The sequence below is a fragment of the Anopheles stephensi genome, chromosome X, assembly GCF_013141755.1.
Source record: "Anopheles stephensi strain Indian chromosome X, UCI_ANSTEP_V1.0, whole genome shotgun sequence".
In the NCBI taxonomy this organism is placed as follows: domain Eukaryota; kingdom Metazoa; phylum Arthropoda; class Insecta; order Diptera; family Culicidae; genus Anopheles; species Anopheles stephensi.
The window spans coordinates 8447098-8467241 of NC_050201.1; the positions used below are offsets into that span (position 1 = coordinate 8447098).

Consider the following 20144-nt stretch of genomic DNA (forward strand, 5'->3'; position numbering starts at 1 on the left):
TTTTCGCACTGTCAACGGCCAGCACGACGCAACGGCAATGACAGCTCGAGATTTTCTTAACAATCATGCCTGCCAATTGCCATCAAACCGAACCAAAACAATTCGTACGATGAGTAGCCAGAGTACGTTTTTCTACGAGCTGGTACGCAAATCGGAGGATGAGATCACTTTAACGCTGAATGAAACACCATCTCTGCTGACCCAAACAGACGAGGTAAGCTATAACCAATCGCTTGCTACCAAGTTTCTCACTGAAAAGGGGTTTCCTTGCTTCCGTAGAGCGCTCGGTTGTTGATCCACTGGGCAGCACTCAGTGGGCGGGAGCCGCTCGTTAAAAGCATCCTCGAACACCACCCGGAACAGCTGAACGCGGAAGATGATTCGAAGTACACGCCCCTCATACTGGCCACGCTCGGGGGACATCTGCCGGTGGTGACGCTGCTAACGCTTCGCGGCGCTACCCTGGACAATCGCAACTCGTTGGGCCATTCCGCACTGCAGTATGCCTGCTCGAAAGGGTTCGTACCGATCGCCCGCTATCTGGTGGAGCTCGGTGCGAACGTGAACATACTGGACGGGCTGAAGGAAACGCCACTGCACCGGGCGGCGACCCGCGGCATGGAGGAACTGATCGTGCTGCTGCTCGAGCACGGTGCCAACCCAAACATACCGAACAGCGTCGGCAATACGCCGCTCCATCTGGCGTGCGAGGAAGACCAGCGTTGCTGTGCGTTACGATTGATCAAAGGTGGCGCATCGACGTTTGTGGAAAATCGGGACGAAAAAACTCCGCTCGATCTAGCGACACGTGCCACACGCACGGCACTTACAAACGCCGCAGAGGAGGTCGCCTCCTAGAAGGGGCACTACTGCATAGAAAAAACAAATCTTTTGAAGGGTCATCGGTTCGGTTTTACAATCGTGCGCCCAAAAGCTTATCGGACGCGGTCAACGTGTTAAAATATATTTTATTATACCTAAACGCTTTCTCATTTCCGGTTGACGTTCGCTTTAATTAAATATTCTAGTTATTTGCTTGTAGAGGCGACTTTGACGGCTCCGCCTGCCTGGAGTTAGCAGTTTTCGACCTCGCCTTAGCTGGCGCCCTTTCCCTGGAGAGCCTGAACTTTTTTTTTCTCACAATAAAATGGTAAAACATGATCAAAATAAACTAGGAGCATTTGTTTGTTACACTTTACACTTACAGCGCACTCAGCCACGCACACACACACATTAAAATCAATGTAAATCAAATCACAGACACATATATAATCTCCAGCTCCGGATCACCTCCGTCTCCATTTGTCCAGCTAATCCCTTTCTCTGTCTCTCGCTGTCTCTCTCTTTCTCTCTCTCGCTCTCTCTTCTTTCTGGCTTAGTTGGATAGTCAGTTCTCACTACGGTCCTGGTCCAGCTTAGATTGGGGCCCAATGTTCCGCAGACCAGATCAGCGCATGCATATGGTTGGACCGGTCGCGCACCAGTGCCTCCTTCAGCCGTTTGTCCTGGGTGGTGGGTGTGGTGGCAATTTGGCGCCCAGCGCTTGCCGTCCCGCTGGCCGCAACCGTCACATCCGTGTAGCGCTCGATCAGCGACCGATACCCGCGCCCGATCGTTACGATCAGCGGTGTGGTGCAGTGCCCGGACGCATCATGCCCGGGCGTGATCGGTACGACCGGTACGATGCACCGTACGTCCTCCTCGAACGGACGGAAAACGGTGGTCGGTCGCAGATTGCCCCGCTCCACCACAATGATACAGCCCCAGGTAGTGCCGACGTACAGCTCGTTGCCGAGTACGGCAAGCGCACTGATCTGGCATTTGCCCGGACTGAGACGCTCGTCGATGGCGATGCTCTTCAGGCTTTCCGAGCACGGTACCAGCTTGGAGCAGTCGAGCTTGTTCTCTACCCGCTTGGTGGATGACCGCCACTGGTACAGGATGTAGCTTGGAGACAGATACGAGTACACGAAGTCATCGCCGGACGCGTACAGCAGCGCGACGCTCAACCCGCGCACCGGTAACGGTGCCGGGAAGTGCGTTAGATGGTGCTGACCCGACACGTGCGAGTTGCGCAACGAAAACACGCTGATCGCATCGTCCCGTTCGCCACACCACAGCTCACACTCGTCCTCCGCGAGCCACAGCGCAGTGACGGAGCATAACCGCTCGCCCGAACCGAGCTCCGACAGCACGAAGCTTCCTTCCGCCGACACGTACGTGCTCGGGATGAGCGTCGAGTCCAGCAGAAACAGTCGCCCATTCTCCAACCCGGCCGCCACACGGTGGAACTTCTTGAGGTATACCAACGCCACCACCGGGGACGGTGCGGACGGTTCCAGTGCGTACGAAAACAGATGCACACAGTCGGCCGCATTGAACGCGTAAATGTTACCCTCGGCGTCACCGATCCACACGGCCGACTCCACAGCACAGGCCGTGGTCAGCTTGATCGTTTTCAGCAGATGAGGTGTGGTCGGTTGCGAAGAGGTCGATGAGCCAGCAGACCCGGCGCCGGAACCCATCGTACCTGACGCACCGGTACAACCGGGTGTTCCACTCGATCCGGAACCGGAACCCTGCCCGGTACCACTGCACCCACCACCAGGACCACCCTTCACCTGTGGGCAGAGGATGCGATGGTACTGTTGCCAGCCCTTAGCCGATCCACCCAGTATGTCGATGCGTGAGTTCGAGCACGGACACCACAGCTCGTACCCGGACACAATGCCCGTATCCTCACCGTCCGCACTGGTAATCATGCAAGCGATACCGTCCATCACGCTTCCCCCATGCGACAGCGATATCACGTCCAGCAGGTGCGTAAACTCCAGTGCCGTTGCAATCGACACGATCTGGCTGGCTGAGGGTCTGAGCTTTGGCTGCTGATCCCAGCACAGCACCATCAGATCGAGACAGTAGGAAGGGAAATGTGTTTCCCGGTGGGTCAACACCGGACGGCCACCCTCCAGGATGCATTCCTTGACCGCTTCGTGCCCTTCGAACGGTTGCCGGAGCGAGATCAGCTCGTACAGGAACATACCGAACGAAAAGCAATCCACCTTTTCCGTGTACTCTTCCTCGCCGTTGTGGCGCATAATTTCCGGCGCCATAAAGCCTTCCGTACCGCCGAATCCTTTCGAGCCGGAGGGTAGCGTTATGCGGCTGATACCATAGTCGGCCACCTTGATGTGTACCGCGTTCGAGGGATGATCGTGTCTGCAAGAAAATAATAGGCGTGTTAATAGTGCGAAGACACGTGGGGGGCTGGGGACGACTTACGCATGAGGTTCAGGAAACTCCCAAACCAGTATATTCTCAGCCTTTAAATCGCGGTAAATCACCCGCCGGCGGTGCAGATATTCCATCGCTTTGGCCGCTTGCAGTACGAGCGCCTGGAAGCAGTACGGTCCGATGCGGGCACCACTGCGCCGGAAGTGGCGTAGAACCGCATCCAGCGCACCTTTCGGTGCGAGATCCAGCACCAGCGCTAACGGTTGCGTGCAGACACCGATCAGCGGCACGATGTGGGGATGGCGTAACGTAAGGAGTACGGCCAACTCCTGCCGGGCGGTACAGTAGGCTTTGCAGGCGTGCTGTAGCGGATCACGTTCCCATTTGCCGAGTGCGGCTTTGTAAGCGATGATGGCACTCTGCCGCGCCCGTGGTCCGGGTGCAACCGGTTGAAGCATCTTCATCGCAACGTTAATCGTTGGACCGCTCGCGGGGGTGGCATTGGTGCCATTGCCTAGAAGGGACGATAGCCGGCCGGCCAGTGCGGTTGAGGTAGGGAGGGAGGAGTGGTTGGAGTGGCGTGTTGCTTTGCAAGTTGCTTTAAACACAAATCCAAACGCACCACGACCGAGCAGTGGACCCCGGTTGATGTCACTCGAACGGATTAGGTAGTGATCGGGTAGGTCCATAAAGTTCTGAAATGATATAGATATATTCTGTAACGATTTGACTTGTTTGACCAATTTCGGCGCTCTGGACTTACCACATCCGGTGTGATGCGACTGAGCTCGATCTCACCGTGGATGGGACATGCGACCGATTTTCGATCGTACGCCGCCAGGATGCATTCCTCCACCATCCAGGAATAGCTCGGCGAACCGTCTCCCGCCACCGCGAGCGTGTAGCCCTCGATGGACGTTTCGCTGGAACTGTCGGCCGTCTCCTGACCGACGCCCGAATCGCAATCGGACCAGCCGAGCGAATCCTGCGACTTCCGACCGGCCGCAGCGGCCGCCATCGTATCGTGCAATATACCAGGCAGCTCATTTAATCCTCCGCTTGCCTCAACACCACCACCCGATCCACCAGCACCTCCACCGCCACCATCCAGCGCGCGCCGTTCGCCAATGCTTAACCGGTGCCGATGGACACCGTTGGCAGCGTACGCGGCGCGCTGATTTAGCGTCGAGCAGGGTTTGACCTGGGAGGGAAGATTCGGCGCGTGACGCTCTTCGCACTCGCGCAAGCACCGTGGACAGGGTACGAGGCGCGTCACCAAAAACCGCCCCTCGGACGTGTGCACAAACCGCGTCCCGAGTGTCGGATACCAATCCTCCAGCAGCAAATCGATGTGATCGACGGTCAGGGCGAGCAGTTGCGTTAAGCACTGGATGTTGGGTTCGATTTCACACGTTACTGGTTTCTGCGAGTCCTCGGTCTCTTCACCGCCACCCGGCACTTGTACGCGCAGCGCATTGCATGGGAAGTGAATCTCCAGAATGGAGCTAGCTGTTAGATCGATGTCACACCAGATACCGTCCTGCTTCAGCTTAAACCGATTCATCGGATTACGGTAGGGAGACGTTGGACATGTGATCGAAATTTCACGCATCTTGAAAACCACCGTCGAAGATCCAAAGTGCAGCGAAAGACCCGTCTGCCATACAGCCCAATGGGCGGATAGGGCGGGTGCATCTTCCAGCCCGGCACACTGGTCAACCAGTTCCCTCGGTAGTGGGTAGAGTCCGCGTACCGCTTCCACCACCTGATCGTCGGCCAGCACGCGCGTAATGAGACGCGACCAGAAGCCGGACGGAAAGTAGGACATGAGCAGCAGCCGAGCGATCGAACGGTCGGGATGGGGTACCATCTGGACGTCACAGATGGTGGCCGCATTGGTGTCGGTTGGAGTGGGCGTCGGCACTGGTGAGTGATCTAAGCTGGCGGAACCGACAAGCGTCTGCAGTGGGTGATCGTACGAAGGTAGCGAATAGCCAGTGTTTCCTAGTGGATTACGACGGGCCCGATTTACCCAGCCTTTGGATCGAGTTGCAATCTGACGATCAGAGAAAACAGAGGAAAGATTGTATCAGTCTCAGATCAGATTGTATCATCTCTCTTTCTCTCTCTTCTTGGCCTAACGATCTCTTAGGTCTTGCCTACCATTGCTGGCTCACTAGACTTCATGATGCCAAGTACTTTGATAGTCAGTCCTCACTACGGGGACTTGAACCCTGGACCTACTGTATGAAGACCTGCGCCGTTGTCGTCTCAAATCATTGCGTCGTGTTCCTGAACACTATTTTTAGTCAAGAAGTGAATTTCCAAAGCATCGATTCAGCTTTCAGAAGATCACACTTCAGAAACTCAAAACGATTTGTTTTAACCAGACAAAAACGGCAAGTCTAGGGAGAGTAAGTTCAAAACCTATTCTGAACTACTTCCTTGTGTTCCATTCCAATCGCTGGAGGATGGAAATTTGTCCAGAAAGTTGAAGGAGTCGTTGGTCATACCTATTCCTAAATCTACTGTATCTGATTTAGCGCTCAACATGGCTAACTTCAGATACCCTAGTTTCCCTGTTTCGGAAGGGAGTCCCTCATTCCACTGGGTGGTATTAGTGGAACTGGCCACAAGTATGGTGCTCAGTTTATTATGTAAAAAATACCTAGGAATAGCATTGCTACGAAATGTGACCCGGATTTCTCGGTAGAATCATGTCGGTCAGCTTAGACGCATCAATCGGCGGACTCTTCAGAATGCTAGTCGATGCCACAACCTGCTCGTAACTTTTTTACTTATATTTGCAAGCTTTAACATCAGAGTAAAAATATCTTAAAGTTAATTCCGTCCTTCTCAAACCTGTGTTGGGGTAAGAGGTGGGACCGGGCCGCCGCCCCTATTAGACTACAATCTCTTACATTCAAACTCAGATATCGATCCAAATGTACCCTTATTGTCCCACATTTCAGATAACGTTTTATTCTAAACTCCATAGTCTTTTAAAAACTCATCGACGACCAGCAATATTCTACGCCATTTTAAAATTAAAGCGTATCAAGGGCAAGGCGTCTTCGTGAATCTTGGTGAACCTACCTTTACCGTGACCATACGATCCGAGCCACTATCCTCCTCGGTTGGCAGCAGGGACGGGATCAGTAGCGTTCGGGCATCCCACGACAGGGCAACTTCAAATTTATTCAACAGGCTCACAATGTAGCTGCAAAATAAAGGCAAGGGCGTCCAACATGAAGGATCTCGCAAACATGGCGCTGCACGAATACTTACCCTCGATTATTGTTGCTGCCCAGACAGGAACTTTTGAATACGTGCTGCAAGTCATCCATCTTCATCACGCCCGTCCGAGCGAACGGGTTAATTTCGCGCACCGTCACAACGTGCGCCAGCATGTCGCACAGCCACTGCGGATCGAGAAAGTACAGATCGCGCAGTGTCGCATCGTCGTAATGCAGCAGCACACCGTTATCGTGCAGGAACATGGTTGCTTGGTTCAGTTCGGACCAATCGCGGAAACCTTTCAGCCCCCGTAGCTGCATCTCGTGCGTTACCGTCTGCCGGTAGCGATCAGCGTCCAGCACCGGATCGGCCCCATGCTGGCGCAAGCTGGCCGCAATGTTCGCGACCACATCCTCCAGCGCCAGATAGCTGGCCGGTACGCGTTGATACAGCAGCGGTTCTTTGCAGCCCGGTGGCCGCAGGGAAAAGGCCGTATCGTAGATTAGGCCCGCCAGCAGCTTGATGTTGTGACCGGTCCGGCAGCTAACCTCGATCGAATCTAGCACCCGCGGCAAACCAATCTTTTCCGCGTCCGACACGGCAATGAACCGATCCCGTATGATTTGCTGCAGCTCCTCCGCCTTCTTTGCCGGCAGCGTTTCGCCAACCGCATCGTAATGCGTCCCAACAATTATCACCGGTGAGTTGGGCGCCCGGGCCTGTATGTTGCCGAGCCACTGCAGCACTTCCGCCAAACCACGGCGACCATCGATGATGCGCCACAGCACGAGATACAGGCTGCGCTTGGACAGGAAGTACTGATGGGTGGCGTAGTACTCCCGCTGTCCACCGAAATCCCACGTCCGGAACACGACCGGCCCGTGATGGGATTGGCCGCGCACCTTCTTCTCACACACCCAATCCCCAATGTCGACACCGACCGTCGACATGTTGATGCCGCGGGACGTTTTCTGGTTAATGTTCCGATGTCCCATCCGTTTTGCCCAATGATCGACGGGTTTCTTGCCGCGCGATGAACCCTCACTGCGGAGCTGTTCGAGCAGACTGGTTTTCCCAATGCCCTGCACACCGACCACCATCAGCTTCATGCGGGCGTACGGCCGTGCGTCCTCGTACACCGACTTTAGGTACCCCACGATATCCATCGTCTTGTACTTCTTGCTCTCGATCATCGACCGTAGCGGATCCTGCAGCGAGCACCCGCGCGTATTCAAGTTCCAGAGCCGCGACAGAAGACCCATGTGCGGCGGTAGCTCCGTAATGTCCATGTTACCGCTCAGGTTAAGCACGCTCAGGTTGGTCAGCTCATGGATTGACGGTGGGATCTCCTTCAAGCAATTGTTGCTAATGTCCAGCATCGAGAGATTGGGGAAGATGAGCCGCGACTTCGCCATCCCGATCAAACTCCACTCAGCATCTTCCGACTCGCCCAACGTCGTCACATCGTCCGTGGAGAGTTGTATGCGCGTAAGAGAATTATCGGCCAGAACGAGCGTACGTAAGGACTCCAGCCGGAGGTGTCGCCGGTGACAGCACACACTTTTCAGGACAGCCGTCCGTAACGAGGTGATGCTGTTCGAGCTGGTGGACGATTTCACCACCGTCGTCATCTCCGTGCCCCCGTACGACGTTGCCGATGTGCTGGATGATGGTGTCGTATCACCACCGGGTCCCCCATTGCTTCCTGTTCCACCCCTGCTGCCCGATTTCCCCGCACTGCCCCCTCCACCTCCTGCTCCACTGCCTGTTCCTCCAGCACCACCGTCGGTTAGATGCTTTTTGCCTTCCTGCGGGTTGTAACACATCAGATGCGGATCGGACGCTGCTATCCTGGGCAGGCTGGGCCAACAGCTGATCTCGTTATGGCCCAAATCGAGCTGCTTGAGCGAGGCGGGATAGCTCGTAACGTGCCCCATCGACCGTAAACTATTGTACGACATGTTAAGCCGCGTCAGATTCACCGCCAGGCAAGGTAACGCCAACGGGATGCTGGTGAACAGATTGTTCGCTAAATTAAGACTGCTCAGCTGCGACAGTGCACTATCGTGCCGGGAGTCGGCCAACCGAAGCTCCTGCTCGGTTACTTCCAGCGAACGGGCCCAAATATGGTGTCTTACCAGCTCCAGGTTGCTTACATGCCGGTTCCTTGCCAGCGCTTCCGTTCCATCATCGAACGATGCGCTCGTCCCGGTGTACAGATGGAAAAGGGCGGCTGATGCTGCACTACCACCACCCTCCACCCCGATGGTGACCGGAGACGGCAGCTCAACGCGTGCTCCATCCAGCCCCACCCCAACACCGCCGTCCGTGATCGGTAGCGACGGTAGGTCCTTGAGAAAGTTGAACGCCACGTTCAGCTCCTTCAGCTTCGGTGCCTTCCACATCTCGAACGGTAGCTCTTGCAGCTTGTTGTTGGACACGTCCAGTATGGCAAGATTTGGCATCCGGAACAGTACCGCCGGTACGCACTCCAACCGGTTATCCTGCAGGTACAGTTCTTCCAGCACCGGACACTGATACTCGATCGGTTTACCCGAACCGCGCCGTTTCCCCTCGGTCCGTCCACCAACCCCACCCAACCGTTCCACGTCTTCCTCGGGCAGTGGTAACCGTTCGATCTTGTTCTGCGCTGCGTTCAGGTAGCGTAAGCTGCCGAGCGCAAATATTTCCGCCGGTAGCGTCGTCAGCGTGTTGTGCGATATATCGATGCGCGTGAGGGCGGCCAGCGCTAGCTGATGACACTTCGGATGGGCCCGTAGCTTCCGGTTGCACTGCAGCACCGCCTCACTCAACCACGCCATGCGTATCGATCCTAGCCGGCAATTATTGCTGTGCCAATTAATCATTGTAGCCGTGCTGGGAAACAGCGAGCTGTACGTAAAGTTACCGCCCATCTTTACAAATGCAAGCGGCGAGGCAAAACTGTACTCCGCAGCCGACGGTTCCTGCCCGGTGAAGGCGCGCTTGTTAATCTTATAGTCCGGGTCCGGGTGTGCCTTGATCGAGAGCAACCGGCAAATGATCGGTTCGTCCGCATTCTGTACCGCGATACTGAGTGCCACCGATTGATCGTCCCGTGCACCATGCTTGAGCAGCAGCTCCACCATCGGTAGCGACTTTTGGCGCGTCGCTTCCGCAAGCGGCACATTGGAAAAGCCGTAAATTTCATCTGATGATCTAAATGGAAAAACCGGAAAATGATAGCATTAAAGTAGTGGCTCTCAAAAGGCAACGGGCAGGGACACCTACTTCGGATCGTTTTGGTCTTCAACGGCTCGGGCAATCACATTCGGATCAGCACCGTTCTCTAGCAGTATCGTTACCACGTCTAGAAATCCACCGCGGACAGCCGCAAGTAATGCCGTTTCCCGTGCCGCACCGCACAAAACATCCAGATCGAGCGGGCAGCGCATCTCACCGTCCAGCCCTTCACTGTCCTCGGACGGATCGGAACGGCCGCTTAAGCTTAGCCGCGACATGATCGACTGTATCCCGAACGATACTTTGCGACTTGTCGGGCTAAGTGGATTGCTTCCCCCGACATCCGTTTCATCGAGCCGGTTCGAGTTTGGTCCACCCGGTGGTCCACCATTGCTTGCGCCTGCCGGTAACGCATGCCTCACACATTTCACCCTCCACTTGAGTAACGTTTCGACGAGCTGTGGATTGCCGAGCAGACAGCCAACGTACAGTGCGGTTTGGCCGGCCACATCCTGCGCGTTCGGATCGAACGCAAGCCGCCATTCGAGCTCCCCGTTCGGGCTGCGGTACGTACTGAGCAGATCCTCCACGTACGGATGTTTGATGAGCAGCTCCACCACGGCACAGTGCCCGTTGATGCAGGCCGCATGGAACGGTAACCATCGTTCGACCGTGACCTGCTGCACCAGCTCGGGAAACCGGTCCAGCAGCATGGCAGCCACCTTCGTATGGCCGTTGTGTACGGCGGTGTACAGTGGCGAGTATTTGGTGACTGCGTGTGCCCTTCCGTCGGCACCCGCCTCCAGCAGTAGCTGCACAATGCGTTCCGAGCCGGTTTGTGCCGCACTAGAAGAGACAGAGAGAGAGGATAGAGAGCAGAATGAAAATAAGTTCAACCACCGGTTAGGAATAGTTCTAGAGACTTACATGAACAGCAGTGTATTGGCACCACCGGGAGCCATATTGACTATGATTTCTCTGTCGGAGCCAATGTTTTCTAGCAGCAACTGGACGGCTGCTTCATCCGACGCGGTGACCGCTTCTCGGAGTGCCCGATGCTTCTGGCTGCGAATCTGTTCTCGGGTATCTAAAACGAACAGAGTATGGTAAGAAAGGGTAAGAGTGTCAGACCGGATATCATATCCCATCAGGATCGTTGCCCTCGTAGCAAGAACTGAATATCGGAATATCTAGAGTAAACCAACATCCGAATGATTTTTTTTTTATTTCACGTGGTGACGGCCAGACCGTATATCTTATTGACCATACTTAATACTAACAAAATAATTCTTAGATGCATGTTATTTTGGTAGGAGACATGTCCTCCTCCTGCCGTTCAAATGCACCTTGTCCCGAGTGAACTCGGTAGAGGATGGGGAGTTCCGGGCAAAAATGCGACTGGCGCACGTTGGAGTTATTGAGCGGGACAAGCAGGGAACAATAGTCACATAGTATACTATTTTAGGTTGAACAATCAATAGTGCGTACTACTACGGGATAGGAAGTGGGAAGGAATCAGAGGGTGATTCCCATCTCTTTGGCGACGCCGAACAGGATCCGCGCGTATTCGTAGTTCTTCTGACCCAGGATGTCGCGTATTGGCTTCTTCCTGATGCCCGAACGGCTGATAGTCACTCGGATCTTGCCGCATCGAATTCCACGCATGACCAGAGGATGTGGTCAATGTCACGATATCCGTGATTGTGATGTCTACACGATGGAGATGCGCGTTCATTGCATAATGATTCGTGCGAATAAGCGCACGATCCACCGGGAGCCCGTGATACCAGGGACGCAGAGATGTGGTGAGATTGAGTACAGGAACCTCCCGAGTTCATCCGCATCCCACTGGCCCTGCCAGCGAGCTATGCAAAGCTTTTGTGGGGTAAGGAGTAACTCGTGAAGGGGGAATCGACCTCCCAAAAAAGTTGCCTTCGGGGGCACCTCGGCACTTCGATATTCTGAATGCTTTGTCGAATAAGAGCTAAGAATATCCAATGTTTTTTTGGATAAAGTAATCAGAGCTCTTTAATGTCTCTACGGATTTAAGTGCTTCGACAGCGCTTATAATAAGAAGTGCGTAAAAGATAGCAGCCAGCTCGGCAACATAGATAGAGCATGGCTGTCTAAGCTTGTGGAAGGCCTCAGTGCATGTGTTAAATACACCGAAGCCTGTGCCCGCCTCCGAAGAGGATCCGTCTGTGAAGAACTGCTGTGGGGTAGGACGGCCATACTTATCCACAAAACAGCATGGGAATTGTCCTGCTGCGAAGATCATCTGCAAACATCCGAATGAATGTTGACAGCAAATCTTGTCCCCCGGCTACCAGGCAAACCTCTACGGAAGCTCAAACGTTCGAAAACCGCAGTTTGTCTCGTAACTGACAGCAGCTGGTTTCTACCATTTCTTGTTGTACACGCGGTCCTGCCTTGCGGTTAGCGAACGGTGTGTGTGTGTGTGTATGTGTGCAAACCGAAGATATCATTTTCCGGTCAGCTGAACTTATCGATCCGATCATAAAACTTGCCCTCGACATTGCCGAGTTTTCGTTATGGCCTAATGTTCTCCCCTAATGTGTGTCTTCAGACTCCATTTGGCGAAGGAGTGAGTTTGGTCGTTTTTGCTGCATTGAGCAAAGCCGACAATTGTTGCACACTGTTGCCAAATTTGGCAAAAGGAAAAAAAAACGGCATGTCCATAAATACTGGATGACCACGCGACATGCTTTTAGGTGCGGCATGCTGTGTTTTCTTTCTTTTTGCTGATTAAAGGGCTACGCTACGGAAACTCCAGGGATTTTATAGAATAGTAAACTTTGTTCTGGCTTGATTGAAGTTGATTTTAATTGTTGTCCTTATTACATGTTTCTTCGTGGTCGGGGCGTCGGTCTGGATGGGATTTGATCCCCAATACTACCAGAGAACCTAGTAAGTATTACTGTATACCTTATGCAAACCCCAAGTGCGCGCCTATAAAGAACCGATGAACGACCTCATATAAGGGACCTTGCCTTGTCTTGATTTAGGTGCCTAGGATCTGAGGGCCTCGATAGTGATTGTCCGTGAGATAGGAGGCCCTCGGCCACACGTTATAAAACATCGAGAACCTCAGTGTCCACTTGGCTTTGACATTGCTGCTCCTCTCCAAGTGTAGGGAATTATGGCGGCCTACTCCGGGGTTTCGGTTGGTATAGGAAGGGGAAGATGGTAAACACCCTGGGTGATGGTAAGGGGCTTATACCGGGAAGAGGACAATAGCGACCGTTGGACTATGCCGAACTGGCCGACTATCGGAGGGAGGGTTTGGTCTGGGCTGTTGGTCACGCCTAACAAGCCACGTCCCAGGGAAGGAAGGGATTGGTGCGGATCGTCGGGCAGTTGCCAACTGATCGCGTACCAGATGGGAAGGCAAGGGGGGAAGGCTAGGGAGAGGACGAAAGGAAGGCAACGGAAGGCTAGACTCACTGGAGAAAACACTGCAGAGTGTCGGAATTGCCAAGGACTCCAAACCGATTCTGAAGCTGAGTGGTCTAGGAAGGTTGAAATAAATCGCTCTTCAATTTCCTTTACAGCTCTAACCCTTTCATTCTTTTATTGGTCTCCATCGGGAGGGTACAGGCAAACACACGATGTGTTTCTGTAGCGATATACAGTAATTTTACATTTCTGATCTTGCCTCCATTGCATCTGTTTGCATACCACACAGGCGCAAATATGTCCAGTTATTCAGACAACTGAACACCAAGTTTACCAGGTTATCACCAACCGGAAGTGATCACCTGAAGCATGCGGTTCAACAGTTAAAACCTTTTGGCGGGCGTCTTCCAGGATGGGGAACTGTAACGTATAGAACTTTCCTGAGTTTCTTCCTGCGAGTCATACGCATTCATTTTTCTACCGCACTACCGAACGGGGAACGAACGGCGGTGGTAACCATGGAGAAGTAACGCAGCGTTAGCCCTTTGTAGAATCTTGTATATACGATTTTCGTCACGCAAAAAAAGCGATTTCCCGCGGTGGAAAGCGAGCCGCATAAAATTACAGCTCGAAATCGATTTCCTTTTTAATCCACTCCAACTCCACGCTTCACGGCAAAACAACAGGGAAGGAAAGTTGGTATTTAGAAGAAGAAAAAAATGAATTTAATAAGCTTGCATGTGCATGGCCCAGTCTCTTCTTCAGTAACACGTGCAGTAGCGTTCTGAAGGCCTGGCGTTCTTCAGACACGGCATTTAAGCCTTCTGTATCGTACACGCGAGGAGACACGCAACGGTTTGCAGCCATAAACGGCCCCTTGCGAATGTTTGTGCAGGCATGAGCACTAAAAATAACTAGCCCTCTCCAACCTTTGATCCCCGGGTCATCCAGGCAGCGCCCCCTTCAATCAATACTGAGGAAGGCGACAGGGTTTACCAGGTTAAGGAAGTAAGCGACTTATGGTTAAGGAACACTCCAACTTGCACATAAATTACCCTAGCAACATTGTTCACCTTAGCTCAACAAACTACAATCTCAGCTTTGACTGTAACAATACGTCAGGACTGTCATATCTCTTCCATGGACTTACGTGGACATAGGTCGAAGTGTTAGAGTGTTTTACCCTGCAAGGTGGAAGAGTTTCACGGTGGATTACCTGGTATTTTCCACGGTTCGATCACCTCATCCACAAAGTAATCGCACGCATCAAACGCTTGCTCCGCACCGGGTTTCGGGACTTCGCCGAACTTCCAAGACATATTGAACTCGACCCCGGGCAGAGAGTAATCTGATACACCCGATACGCACGCAGCAGCAGTTGATGAAAGAAGCTTTCGGCGGTTGGTTCGAACACGTTCCCGTTGAATGCACACAAGGGTTATCACAAAAAACGCACCATATCTCAGTGAACAGCACACCACCTTTCTGCCTCTTTGTTGTATGCGGTCTTTTCCACACAGGACACCCGAATATCTTTGTCACCGGCCGGTGACACAACCAAACCACTGGCACGAAGTAGCCACACAGAGCAAAAGGCCGCCACAACACCCCAACAAAAAACCCCCGCCGATCCAACCAGTGGCTGGATATCGGTGCGCGACGGTAGCGAGCCAGACTGCACTGACGAGGGACCACCACCGCTTCGTATCTCGGTTTACCAACCGAACTCAACTTGTAAAGCGATCGTGTAGTACTAGATTTTTTTTTTTGCCTTTTTGTGGTGTTTGCCACTGCCATCCGTGTGGCGTGCAATCGCCGTCCGTCTACCGAGGGCTCTCGCGGTTTTTGCTCCCTCTGTGTGCTTTTCTCGTGCAAAAAACAAAAAAACAATATTATCCACGCCGCACCGACACGACGGCGCTTTCCCACACTAACGACAAACCCACCCCACCCACCATCCCCTCATTCGCTGTACGGAGTTGTACGGTGAATGGAAAGATTTCCAACTGAAAATAAAGAGCACGAAAGAGCGAGAGATAGAGAGAGACTGTGGGAGGTAAGAAAGTGTTACGGCCACTAGGGTAAAAGCAGGTAGACTTGGAAAAGCTGGTATCGTCCATAAGGATACCAAATATTTTAAAATCAATAAACACAACGGTATGCTATCAAAGGGAAGGATTTCGCATGTCGCTATAGGTGTCCTCCAATTGCATATCCTCGCTCGCAGACCTGAATTGGAACGTTAAACATGACACGCCACTACTCTTCTTGCTTTTGCACACAGCGCCGCAGGTAGAAGCAAGATAGAAGCTTCGACAAAGACAACAACAAAAACCTGCAAGGACTGTCACGTTTTTTCTCGTACGCCGAAGCGCCGAAGCAGTATCGACAGAAGCCAACGTTGCTTCCTGGGCGGTGCGCATGTCCGACAGCTGCCATCGCCAAAGGAGAAGCCAACCAAAGTGGTGGTGGGACTATTGGCTCACATCGAGGGATGGGAAGCCGGTTTTGATGTCTGGGCAGCGATGATAATCCCGGTTTTTGCGGTGCTACCGGGATGGTTCGAGAAGGGACCATCTCTACTACCCGAGAGCAGTGTCAACCACTGACCTACTAACTAGAAGTCGTCCGTATTCTCCTATCTTTTAGATTAAATTAATGAGGTATATGTTCCATCCGTTGAGCGCCTATCATATGTTTACAAATTAAATGATAAACAGCGAGATTTTCTAGACGAGATAGCGGCATTCTGCTGTTTGCAGTACACTGCACTATACTCACCGGCCGCATCTTTCAGCAACTGTACGCAAGCCTCGTGTCCGCTTCGTTCCGCCAAATCCAGCGCCGTCAATCCGTTGCGATCCTTCGCAATAAATGAGGCACCGGCGTCTAGCAGCACCCTGATATTACTCACATGACCGTGCTCGGCACTGAAATGGAGGGCAGTCTGTGGAAAGGAGAAACGGGTTTCAATCAGTTTAACTGCAGGCCAAAAAATAGAGGCTTATTCCTACCTTATTATCACACCGGCAACCAGCCGTAGCATTGATGTTCGCCCCCGCATTGATCAGCATCGGCAAACAGCGGGAATCAGCTGTGATGGCCGCCGCATGGATCGGGGCCCGGCCCCACGAATCGAGACAATCGATCAGATGGACCTCTTCCTGCAGCAAATCTTCCAGCAGCTCCACGTTGTCCCATAGCGCCGCCTTTAAGATACGAAGTTTACGATTATGTAGTTTGCTCAGCACGCGCAGTTCGCGTATTTTACGCTCAAACAGTCCCATCCAACAGTGCTGATGCCGGTACTGCCCGTTCGCGACCGCAACCGGCACCGGACAGTGTCGCGGTTCTACTGTGCAAACCGTGCCACACTAATGCTGCCATAGTTGCGAATCCCCGGGAGGGGGGTGAATGACCTCTAGCGAACACAGGACATCGAATCCGCAAACTCGGGGGAGACGGCACGAGTGACGGATTCTCAGAACCGAAAAAAAATACCAACCGTGGAAATACAATTAGTGGCTTTAGTTGGTGCACACTGGTGCGTGCGCCTGCGGGGCACTTTTGTCTTCCTAATAAGACTCCAACGAAGCCTACAACAGTGTCCACCCGGCATTCAACACACGACAGTTTTCAGCAAATGAAATGCTGAGCAACCGACGTAGAACAGAACGGCGTTACGCGAACGGGAAGAGCGCGCGCGCGATTAGGTTACCGTTTGCGTTTCGTATCAATTTTCCCGCGGGTAAGTACGACTTGCAGCTAATCCCGGTCGCTACGTCGGTGTGCACCACCGAGACGGGGAAACATAATCCGCGATAAAAAGCGCCAAGTGTATGAAACGTGTTTAACCCATCGCACGAGGAGTTCAGACAAAAAAAAAGGTACTGATCGATGAAAAGAAGTGAGCCGTTTTGCTAATTAAGTGGCCGGTGGTCCAATTCCATTAGGAGTTTAGCAGTTGATCCTAAAATGGCGAGTGAAACATTAGTACCGAGCTGGAATATGCATTCTGTTGGGGATTAGTTCAACAAAACCAACGCAAGCTCCATTCAGAAGCAAATCGTTGCAATGATGTAGAGATGCTCTTGCTTCTTCATTGGCCATAACAACCGCTCAAGACCCTTTGGGTCATTTTTGGTTTCCTTCTTGGTTTAGTAGACTCGTCCATAACTCGATAAGCAGTTCCCCCAGAGTCTGCTACCTCGAAAGTTGAGCTAACTAAAACAGATGGAGATCAGCAAAGAAGCTAAGGAATTTCAGAAATACCTTCCAGACACCAACTCAACCTCAGGAGCGCTTGGAGTGCCATTTCAGGCTCCCTTGCTATTTAATCCTCTTGATTCTGAAATCTCGGAAGATCACATAACTAAAACAGCGCTTAAATGATTAAATGATTAAATGATCATTTAAAACTTAAATGATCTTCTTCTTCTTCTTTCTTGGCCTAACGATCTCTTAGGTCATGCCTGCCGTTTCTGGCTTACTAGACTTATTGATACCGCATAGTTGGATAATCAGACTTCACTATGGCTGAGATGGAGATTTGAGCCCCGGTACTGCCGTGTGAAGACCACCGAACCGCTCCTCAAGATAAATGATATTATCTTGATAATCAATCCTCCAGTGAATGCCAAATCAAACTATGGTTAGAGCAAGAAAACAAAATCAAAATCACCCCAATGGAATGAAGCGGAGATTTGCTGCATAATACAATCGTCAGTACAGCACAGGTGCTTTCACTTTCGCTCTATTAGAAAGCACTATAACGTCCAAATGTTAATTTACATCGTGATGAAACCCGCACGATAACATCAATTGCGCCAGCATAAATAAATCACACCGGAAACAACGCGGTTGGCCCGTCCATCGCTTTCGCTTCTTGCATAGTTAACCCGTCCGTTGCATACGTTTCGTCGCTAGCCAAACTGAAGAAGAAAGTAACGCAATACGAACGAATCGAACTGCGCTTTCATCGTGCCAAACATTGCAAAGGGTGTTTGCTAGGCCGTTAATGGATGCAATAAGTCTGTAACCACCCCCGATGGAACCGATTCAACCGGCTCCGTTGTGTCTTGCTACCAATGTTCCAATGATCCCCCGAACAGGGGTAACCGGGATCGGGTTTCAATACAGGCGGCAGAGGTCCGCCGGTTCCCTTACAAACCGGTTCCGGAAGCCAAATGACTGTAACAATAAAATAAGAAAACAAACAACCGGGTAAGCAAAATAGCAGTTGGGGAAGCCGGCAGTTCATTCTGCACTACGTGTGGGGCAAACTTATCCGATCGATCCGCTCGATTTCGATTTTGGGGTGATCTGTGCTGGGACAGAGCGAGCTCATCCACGAAATTCAAACCGCCAAGCCAATGCCGCCGGACCAATTACGTGGCCACGAAACTGAGGCGAGAAAGCGGTGGCCCTGGTACGGCACCACATACTCTCTCTCTCTCTCTCTCCTCAAAATGCTTCACCTTAATTGCCCGTCTCGACGTTTGGACGATCGTTGCTAGTGGCACCGTCCAGGCCTGGTCTGCCTGAGTGCGTTTGATTAGATTACATTAGCCCCATTTCCTGCCGGAGTCCCTGCCCTGAACGGGTAAAACGGAGCCCGTAGCACACGAGGCGGGGGCAAGCAGCAACCGCGTAATGCAGGAACATCCGGATTGATTGATGTTGGTTGATTGCTCGCCAGCGAAGAGAAACGGGTCGATTGATTGGTGCGACGTTCGAGTGTGGGGGCAGAGGGGCAGAAGACAAGGCTAAAAATATGCTACCAACCGTACCGCGAACCGTTGCTCAGGGTCAAGGTGGACCATCCCTCCCACTCGCCACTACTATTTTTGGGAAAGGTGGGCCGGCCCTCAAGTGTTTAATTCATCGCGAGAAAGTGCTTCGTTTCCGCGTTACGCAAAGCGGGCCACGTGAAAGCAGGCGTAACACACATACACACTCACACACACTCCCGTGGATCGATAGCATCCCGTGGGATCGGGGCAATCGGGGGACACTTTACCTGATGCAGCAATCTGCCGGGAAACTCTTCACTTTCCGGTGACGGCGTTTGATCGGCCATCGTTTTCCGCGCGTGATGCGTTATGCTGGTTCTGGGCCGGGACCGGGTGATGAGTGTTTCTTTTTTTTACATCGATGTTACAGCCTCGTAGCACAGCGACCGAACAATCCTTCTGGCGGACGCTGCTTTCTGGTTCACTGTGTCAAGCTGTGTGTGTGTGGGCGAATTCTCTCACGTACGCGTGACGTCGCTGACACGGGCGTTTCGGCACGTGCCGAGGCCAGCTGAACCAGGTAAGAAGGTTTCCGCCAGCGGTGTGTGCGAAACTGGGCACGATTTTCAAACGCTGCTCTACACAACACTGCGTCCGCTTGCGTAGCAGCAGAAGACCGTTGGCAGATGCACGTTGGACAGGGCGGGGGAGGGGGGGGGGGCTGGTACTTTATTGAACTGTGGCACCGCGCAGACGCATCGTGGACATTGGCAGCACCGTACTGCTAACGGAAGCGAACAATTCAGGTGCACCCTGAAACAGTTGGTTGAATCGGTTTCGTTACGGTCGTGATTCGAACCCGTTGCCCGTAGTCCGTGTTTCGCGATGTAATGATTCACTGCACATCAACTGCATGACCAAAACTCTGCACACACACACACACAAACGCGTCCACCCACTGCCTTACGCCTACGTACAGGGCGCTTGTTCACAGCAGGGGCCTTTGCTAAATTATGCTTTCGCCACGGACTTTATGCTGTACTGCTGGTGGTTTCATTGCGCGGGGAATGGTTTTTCGATCGCGAGATACACAAGTTTACTGTAACGATCAAGTTTTTATACACATACTTATTAGATGCCTTGCAAACGGTACGAATACGGCTTCGACCCGTTTCGCACCAATTACAGAGATTTGTGTTGTTTGCAATCAAAACTGCGAATAAAGCGAAACGATGCGTAGCAGTTCAACAACAACCACAATACAACAATAAACAAGCAGTGCCATTTGACAGCGCGCCGTTT

The 20144-nt window shown here is 52.5% G+C and overlaps 2 protein-coding genes across 3 annotated transcripts; one reads left to right on the plus strand and one right to left on the minus strand.

Moving 5' to 3' along the window:
- The first annotated feature begins 3 nt into the window (after positions 1-3).
- LOC118517418 (26S proteasome non-ATPase regulatory subunit 10-like) lies at positions 4-1171 on the plus strand. Its single transcript, XM_036063525.1, has 2 exons — positions 4-214; positions 280-1171. Exons 1-2 carry the CDS (start codon positions 38-40, stop codon positions 856-858), a joined length of 756 nt encoding a protein of 251 aa, XP_035919418.1. The 5' UTR covers positions 4-37; the 3' UTR covers positions 859-1171.
- LOC118517414 (leucine-rich repeat serine/threonine-protein kinase 1) lies at positions 949-20098 on the minus strand. Of its 2 annotated transcripts, XM_036063516.1 has the most exons (10): positions 19130-20098; positions 16125-16319; positions 15892-16057; positions 10621-10780; positions 9742-10539; positions 6523-9669; positions 6331-6454; positions 3998-5290; positions 3283-3929; positions 949-3219 (listed from the first exon to the last, which is right to left on the minus strand). In XM_036063516.1, exons 1-10 carry the CDS (start codon positions 19187-19189, stop codon positions 1416-1418), a joined length of 8394 nt encoding a protein of 2797 aa, XP_035919409.1. In that variant the 5' UTR covers positions 19190-20098; the 3' UTR covers positions 949-1415. The 2 variants fall into 2 exon arrangements, with proteins under 2 accessions (XP_035919409.1, XP_035919410.1); XM_036063517.1 differs by lacking the exons at positions 15892-16057; positions 16125-16319; positions 19130-20098 and adding an exon at positions 14327-15847.
- Between the last annotated feature and the right edge of the window lie 46 nt (positions 20099-20144).